The sequence below is a fragment of the Gracilinanus agilis genome, chromosome 6, assembly GCF_016433145.1.
Source record: "Gracilinanus agilis isolate LMUSP501 chromosome 6, AgileGrace, whole genome shotgun sequence".
In the NCBI taxonomy this organism is placed as follows: Eukaryota; Metazoa; Chordata; class Mammalia; order Didelphimorphia; family Didelphidae; genus Gracilinanus; species Gracilinanus agilis.
The window spans coordinates 64852774-64861756 of record NC_058135.1 but is presented as its reverse complement, the minus strand read 5'-3'; the positions used below and the strand labels follow the sequence as shown (position 1 = coordinate 64861756).

The window sequence follows — 8983 nt, the reverse complement described above, 5'->3', positions numbered from 1 at the left end:
CACACAGCTTTGTAGATTAGGTTCACGACGAGGTGATGGTATCTATTTTCAACCAAATTGGGTAGTGTTCCTTTTCGTCTTCCTTAATTGACTCTATCATGATCCTCTCACCAACTATTCCAGAACTTCTCTCATCTTTTCAAGTCTAAAAAACTTATTTGACTATGTCTTACTCCTACTTCACTGAGAAAAGCAGTCATCTATCCTTTGAATGATTTCTCATCTCCCTTTACTTCATACTCCAGAATCCCTCTCTGTTCTCAACTATCCCTTTTCCTTTGATCCGGAGTCTGAAAAAAAAAAAATGGTAGTCCCCCTACTGGGCAAGGGTGATCTTCCTTTTTGTGCCTTTTTTCCCCATTCCTTTCTGTCTCCTTTGTTGACTTGACTTGTCTACAATTTTTTTTCTTCTCCAAACTCTTTCTATGTGCATATGAAGTCCACATCCCTGAAGTCCATAGAAATTGCCACATTCTCCCCATTAATTAAATAATTTAAAAAAAACTTTCTTGATTTTTGCATCCCTTCAAACTTTTGACCTATATCTCTCCTTTTCACTGCCAAACTACCAGTAAGTCACCTCCACCAGCTCCCTCTGTGTGCTCACTCCACACTCACTACACTTGTTTTCAACCCCTTTGCCTTCCAGTGCCACCATTTGAACTCAAAATATTCTCGCTGATCTCAGTCTTTAAAATTAAATCATTTTTTCTTAGACTTCACCCTGCTTGAGATTTTTGCATATTTTGACATTGCTCATCATCCTCTAACCCTGGATACTCTTTCCTCCTTTGGTTTATCACTTTATTATATATATATATATATATATATATATATACAAAATATTTTATATATGTATATAATATATATATTCAAATGTATGCCAAACTATTTTCCTTTCAATTTCTTTTTCAAAAATAAAAAATAATAAAAGCTCTGAATTGTAAGGAATGATATACATATATATGTGTGATTGTATGGAGCTAGTACAGTGGATAAAGAAGGGGTTGAACCTGGTGTCAGGAAGACCTGGGTTTAAATCCAGACTCAGATACTTGCTGGCTGTGTGACTCTGATCAAATCACTTAAATACCATGTACCCCAGTTTCTTCATTTATAAAATGGGGATAATAATTTCACTCATGTCTTGAGATAATAATTTTGTAAAGCACTTAACCCAGTATTTGGCACATAGTAAACAGGATTTAATTATTAACTATTATATAGCTTTATATCCATATATGCATGCACATAAATATATATATGTTATGTATATCTACATTATACATATATGGGTAGATATATGGATATGCAAAAATATACACATAATGATATATTAAATTAAATTAATATGTGTGTATATTCTTGTAGGGAAAGGGAAAAAGCTTTTATTAGGCACCTTCTTTGTGCAAGGCACTGTGCTAAGCACTTCAAAAACAGTATATCATTGGATCCTCACAACAGCCATGGGAGGTAGGTGCTATTTTTGGTACACTGTCATTTTTCAGTCATATCTGTCTCTTCCTCACTCCATTTAGAGTTTTCTTGGCAAAGATACTGGATTTCTTTGCCATTGCTTTCTCTAAACTCATTTTACAGATGAGGAAACTGAGGCAAACAGGTTTGTATGACTTTCCTAGGATCATATAGCTAGAAAGTATCTGAGGCTAGATTTGAACTCAAGAGGATAAGTTTTACTGATTCCAAGCCCAGTCTTCTATCCATTGTGCCATGTATAAATGGAGATTTGAAACTTGGACTTCATCCCCAAGAAGTCCCTTAGTATTTCTCCAAATTCCCTTTAATCTCTCCTTCACCTCCACTTTTGTGTGGTCACATTGTTGTTTTATAAGTTCTGTAGCTCTTCCTTCTTTCTCTTTTGCTTTCATGAGCGGGCTTTTTAGTTAGATTTTTATGTTAGTTTATTATTAATAAAACTTTATAAAATATAATAATTAGTTATTGGATATTAATTTTAAAATCCACAGCCACTCAGTTGCCTCAGGTGCTATTATCATCTCCATTTTATAGGTGAGGAAACTAAGGTGGAGATTAAGTCAAATCTGAATTCAGTTCTTTCTGACCACAAGACTGGCCCCCTTTGCAACATGGCTCCACTTAGCTGCCATTATGAAGAGAAAAACTCATACACATCCCACCCATCTTAACCGACCTTTTACACAAGGGATCTTCCAAGAGATTTCGTGTCACAACAAAAATAATCTTCCTGCTCCTTTTTATGCTATGGACAATTGCTTCAAGTTCAGGTCTACCAGCTTCAAAATCTCTTTCCTCCAGGCAGAATCTGAGTGAATGGTCTTTTTCTTCCATGGGGGAGAAATGCTTCCAGATCCATCGTGAGTCTTGTTGGGCATGGATTACGTAGGCTGCGTAGTCAAACTGCTCTTGCTGACGATCGATTTCTTTGAAGCCGAGGACTCGGTGTATGGTCACGTTCCAGTAGAAGGATATCCTCCAGCCTTGAAAGTGGACAAGCAGGACCACGAAGATCAGAGTGCATAGGAAACTGGCATTTATGATGAAGAACATCTTAAAAGGGGCACTGTCTTTGCAGGGAGAAGTATCGAAGAGCATCACCGGGGTGCCGTGATATTGTGGTGGTGTGTTACAGAGGTAATGACTAGGCAGGTCCTCGATATTTGTATGGGTCTCATTAAGCCAGTTAACAAACCAGGCTATACTTTCACAGGTGCAGTCAAATGGGTTAAAACTCATATCTAAAACAGTCAGATTTTGGAAAGCCGGTCCAAAGACACTCTTCTCAACAGACGTTATCAGATTCTTCTGCAGGCTCAAGGACTTGAGGGATGTCTGATGGTCAAAAAGAGAAGCTGGAAGTAAATTCAGATTGTTTAATCCTAAATAGATCACCCTTAACTGGAACAAACCATTAAAGACATCTGATGGAATTTCATCAAAGCCATTAGATTCTAAGTTAAGTACATGGAGGTGGGAAAGACCTTTTAGGAAACGAACAGGTCCTCCAGGATTGGCATGCTTCCAAAGCCGAGCCAAGTTATTGTGCTGGAGATCCAGAATTTCCAGCTTATCCAGGCCTTCCAACATTTCAGCATTTATATTGGCGATGTTGTTGTTACTGAGATCAAGAATAGTCAGATTCCGAAGAGGATGGAAAGGGGATGGAGAGACATCCAGTTGTTTGCAAGCTACTCTGCGGAGCATCAGTCTTTTGAGGATTGGGACTGAAGCAAATGAGTTACTGCTCAGTGTCAGGTACCTGTTGTAAGAAAGGTAAATCTCCATGATGCTTTCCAGACCCTTCCACTCTTGGCCTGTCAATTCTTGACCAATTTCATTCACGCCCAGGTCAAGGACCTCCAGATGGCCCAACCAAGAGAATGCTCCACTCTCTATTTGAGAGATTTTGTTTCTCGTCAGATTAAGAGTAAGTAAGGGAGAGTAAGCAAGGGATGAGAAGGTAGTATTTGTTAGAGTCTGTAAATTTGCAAAGGAGCTGGACAAGTTTAAAGATTTCAGATTTGTTAATCCTGTGAACATATTGGTGGTAATACTTGAAAAGCTGTTATCTTCCATGCTAAGATATTCCAAACATTTTAGCCACTGGAAGGAAAAGTCATCTATCTTAGGAAAGGAATTTCTTGGTTTAAGGAAGCTTCTTTTCAAGTTCAGGTATTTTACACTGGAAAGTCCATAAAAGGAGCGAGAAAATAGATGGTCTATATTGTTATACTCTAGCACAAGCCATTCCAAGTGGGAAAGCCAAGCAAAGGAGTCATTAGCTATCGATGATAAGCCATTATGAGAAAGGTTGAGCATGGTGAGATTTGCCTGGTTCAGCCCTCTGAAAGTCATGTTGGAAATTTTGGTGAGTTGGATGTTGCTCAGATTGAGGGTCTGCACACTTGTGCCTGATAATTCCAAACAAAGCTTCTCTGTGAGTTCAGGCCCTAGCTGAACATTGTTCAATGAAAGGTCATATAATTTCCCAATTGACCGAAAGCAATCTGGAGAAAACTGGAAAAATAAAAATAAAGAAGAAAAAAGTTAGTGTTTAATTTATTTCACAATATATTTAGCCCTTCAGAGAAGTATGAAGCTAGGTAATACAGTAGATGGAGTATTGGGCCTGAAACTGGGAAAACATGAGTTCAAATCTATGGTCAGGCATTTACTAGCTCTTGAATCCTAGGCAAGCCACTTAAGATCTCATTTGCTTCAGTTCCCCCAAATGTTAAAATTAGGGGAAAAAATAACACCTACCTCCAAGGATCGTAATGAGGGTCAAGTGAGATTAAAACTGTAAAGTGATTAGCACAGTGCAAGGCACATAGTAGGTGCTTTATAAATTCTAGCTAGTTTGTAGGTTAGGCATAGTTTTGCTGCTCTGAGAAGCTGATCTGCCCTCACACATTTTTTTTTTGAAGGTGACATGACTTTGAGGAGATGTAGATTTGATTTTATTTGTTTATTTTCCTTCTGAGTTAGAATCAATATGTCTCAGTTCCAAGGCAGAAAAGTGGTAAGGGCTAGGCAATTGGGGGTTAAGTGACTGGCTCTGGGTCACACAGCTGGGAATCTCCAAGGCCATATTTGAACCTTGCAAGTCCCATCTCCAGGTCTAACTTTCTATCCACTTTAGTCACCAAATTTCCCCTGGGATGTAGATTTTTAAAGTGTATATTATTTCAGCTCTTTACAATAATAATGGCTAATAATAATAATAGGAAACAAATTAGAAGGGAAGGAAGGAGCAGGTTTTGACTTCCTTGGAGGAATTAGAATAAAATTAATATCCTGGGACACTAAAAATGGTTCTACCATTATATCTTATTTTGCTACAACTCCAGTACTAAAATATCCATGGAGAATAAATAGCATTTTACCAATGAGAGATAGTCATATTGGAATTCTACAAGAAGAATGTCCATTCAATGTCAGAAAATTATTGTCAAAATTTGTTCCTGTATGTAATTGAAAAAAATTAATAAAAAGAAGTGTGTAATCGGTTTGTTCCACAATCCCTCCCTTTATCCAAAAACTTTGATATCTAAGCCCTCTTAGGTAGAGCATCCAGGTGGCTCAGTGGATAAAATGTCTAGCCTGGAGGCAGGAAGAACTGAGTCCAAATCTGACTTCAGACATTTACTAGCAGTGAGACCCTGGGCAAGTCACTTAACCCTGTTTGCCTCAGTTTCTTTACCTGTAAAATTACCTAGAGAAGGAAATGACAAACCGTTCCAGTATTTTGCCAAGAATATCCCAAATGGAGTTATAAAGAGTCAGACACAACTGAAATGACTTAAAAACAATTAAAACATACTCACCTCAAAACAAAGTATGCTTTTGAGCTAATAGTGGCATAAGCATATTACAAAACATGCTATATGGAAAATACCCTGGCTCTGTTCTCAAAGAGCTAGAAACTAGATGAAATAGGAAGTGGGTCATAACCAAAACCTCTCATTACTGAGTCTAGCTAACGCAGGGCATAATGTGCTGTAACAATAGTCAACTTTCTTTCTTATTCAAAAAGATTAAAAAGGCAGCATGATTTTCTAAGGAGAGTGATGGGTTTAGAGATAGAATCTGTCTTGTGTGAACTTGGACAAATCATTTAAACTCTGTATGCTCGTTTCTTCATTTACAAGATGAGTAACTTCTAGAACAAAGATTCTTAACCTGGCGTCCCTGAACTTGTTTGTTTTCTTTTTTTAATTTGTGCTTTTGTGTGTGTGTGTGTGTGTGTGTGTGTGTGTGTTTTAAAATGTTGTATCTACATTTTAATATGTGGGTATCCCTTTGATCATTATGAGGGTTAGGGGTATGGTACCCCGAGATCTGGAAAATCCATATACAATTTTTTGACCCTTCCTTTGTACCAAAGAAGTCTGAATTTTTTCTTTTTCTTTTATGAGATATTTGTGGTAAAAGAAATTCTGTATGGTTATGGTATTAAAAGCTAAAATATGTTGATGTTATATAATGATATATATATATTGCATTTCTGAGTTTCTTTCTGTGTCATCTGTTGGCCTTTGTGTGTCTTCTGCAGCTTCTGCAGAAATCCCATTTAATTTCTTATGCCAACTTGCAATAATTATCAAAATTTCGATGGGAAAAATTGTGATGTAGAAGGGATATCTATAAGTGGTTTCCTTTATGATTCTATGTATTTGTTTCTGTGCACTTAAAATATTGTTCTGAAAAGATGCCCCTAGTCTGTCAGTCAATAAGCACTTATTAGTCTTTGCCAAATTTCCAAAGGAATTATGACATAAACAAAGTTAAGAAATCTCAATAATGCTCTTTGCTAACCTCAAATTCTATTTCAGTTGGGAATTCCAAATATGCCTGAAAAATTATGAATATCATAGAACAATGTTCCCCTATGAAAAGCCAGGAACAGAAAAAAAAATGGTTACCTTGGAGGAGAAAAGGCAGAAGAGAATGTTGGAAATGATCTTGTAATTGGATCATAAATCTGCCATCTGGAAGAGACTTCAGGATCATCTAATTTAATTTTCTGGTTTCTGATAGGCCAAGGGTTCATCATTTTCCCCATGTAGATGAGGCAACTTGAGACCAGAGTAGTAACATTTCTGGCCCAACATCACGTAAGTTGGAGAAACAAGAATGCAGGGCTTCTACCTCCCTTTCCAGGTAGCTTGTATGCAGATGTGGTGGATTCTCTCCAAGCTCCACATAACAGGAAACAAAGTGTTTTGAGAAGCAGTAATGAAGGCTCTGACCCCCTTTCTTAGGTATCTTAGGAATCTCATCAATTGGGCTCTTTTACACCTAGCTCAACCTAAAGTCAATGCCATTTCTTACCTCTTTCAGCTGGTTTGAAGACAAATCAAGCTTCCTCAAGGAAGAATTGCCAAGGTAATCGAAATCTTCCCTTCTTAACATGTGTATTTTGTTGTTAGTTAACAGAAGTTCCTGGAGATTTTCTAGTTGTACTTGAGTTCCTAATTTTGTAGATGATAAACCAATGTGGGACAGGTCTAATAAGTGTAAATTCTGAAGGGAGAAAATTAAAAACAAAAACATAATAACATGTATGTTAGTCTTCCAATTAGAAACAATCTGAAAAGACATCTTATAATTTTCCTCAAAGTCAAAAGTAGAGTGCACCATTATTACTTCAATACTTCATGGTTTGAGGGCAGCTAGGTGGCTCAGTGGATTGAGAGCCACCTAAAGAAAAGAGATCCTGGGTTCAAATCTGGTCTCAGACATTTCCTAGCCATGTGGCCCCAGGTAAGTCACTTAATCCCCATGGCCTAGCCCTTACCACTCTTCCACCTTGGAACCAATATACAGTATTAATTCTAAGATGGAAGGTAAGTTTTTTTTAATTAAAAAATACTTCATGGTTCAATGATCATCACAATCACCAATGCATACTGGAACCTTTCCATGGCATAATAGATAGTTTTCTTGGGATCATAGATTTAGAAATGGGAGCAATCTTAAAAGCTAAGTTCATCACCTCCATTTTACATATGAGAAAGCTGAGGCACAATAAGGCTAAATGACTGACTCACTGTCCTACAGCAAAGAAGTTATCTGAGTTGGGATTTGAACCCACATCTTCCTGACTCTAATTCCTATTTCATGTTGTCTCTATGAAGATTAGTGTGATTAGGAATATCATTATCATTTCATCAACCGTTGGGTCTTGAGGTTCTCCCTATTTATAAACCTGTCCTTGGATGACAAGCATACAGATTGTCACCATGTCTGTGCAGTTTAGTAGGATCTTCCAGAGTTTACCACTCCACTATATAATGTTCAAGAAGCCAAGATTGATACTAAACTATCAATAAGGTACTGAAAAAGACTACTGAAATGCTCTATTAATTTGTGGGGAAAACTACATTGGAGTTAAAAGATGTTTAAATAATATTTAAATGTTTAATAGGACCAAGTTGAATTAAACTTCTAACTAGAGTATATAGTGTTTTGCTCTATTAAAGATACCATTTTAAAATTTTTAATCCTTCCTTTTTTATTTCTTTTTTATATATTTTTATATTTTTTATTTTCAATATTTTCCCATAGTTACATGTTTCATGTTCTTTCCCTCTCCCCAAACCCCTATAGTCCCCCTTAGCTGATGCACAAAAGATACCATTTTTTTAAAAAGGATTTCATTATAGTAGAATTAGTTTTGCTTCTTTGTAACCTTTTCATCACATGGAAGTTATCCATTTAGAGTAGTGATTCCCAAAGTGGGTGCTACTGCCCCCTGGTGGGTGCTGCTGTAATCTAGGAATGCGGTGATGGTCACAGGTGCATTTATCTTTCCTATTAATTGCTATTGAAATCTAAAAAAATTAATTCCCAGGGGGCTAAGTAATATTTTTTCTGGAAAGGGGGCGGTAGGCCAAAAAAATTTGGGAACCACTGATTTGGAGCATGAAGCACTTGAAAAATGACATTGATAAGGCTGAATAATTGTTGAGTAATTTTTAAATCCAGATATGAACAAAAAGCTAATGAAATCTATGCAACATACTAGTTGAAAGAGCATTGGTCCTAAAGTTAGGAAACTTGGATTTGTATCCTAATCTTGGGGCTTTGAGTAAAATATTTAATTGCTTCCAAATCTCAGTTTTCTGATCTATACAATTGAAGCTCATTGTACTTCACTATCTACCTCATAGAGTTTTGGGGGAGGAAAATGCTTTGTAAACAACAAAATTGTCATATAAAGAGGCAGCAAGGCAAAGCAGATATAGGGTCAGTCTCAGGGTAATAAATGTCTAAAATTAAATCCTGCCTGTGACATATGCTGGTTGTATGATTCTGCACAAATTACTTATTTCAAAGACCTAGACAATTGTCTTAAGATTTTAAATTATAAGTAGTGGAAGAAGTTTCTGTAATGGAAATTCTCCATCACAGGGGAGAGAGACAGAGAGAGAGAGACAGAGAGAGGGAGAGAGAGAGAGAGAGAGAGAGAGAGAGAGAG

The 8983-nt window shown here is 36.9% G+C and overlaps 1 protein-coding gene across 1 annotated transcript in view; it reads right to left on the bottom strand.

Moving 5' to 3' along the window:
* The window catches only part of TLR3 (toll like receptor 3), a 19212-nt gene that overhangs the window by 4337 nt on the left and 5892 nt on the right, over positions 1-8983 (bottom strand). Inside the window, exons 2-3 of the mRNA XM_044680440.1 lie at positions 6835-7026; positions 2174-4017 (exon numbers count right to left, since the gene is read on the bottom strand). Of these exons, the coding sequence (XP_044536375.1) occupies positions 2174-4017; positions 6835-7026 (2036 nt within the window). The remainder of the gene's footprint in view (positions 1-2173; positions 4018-6834; positions 7027-8983) is intronic.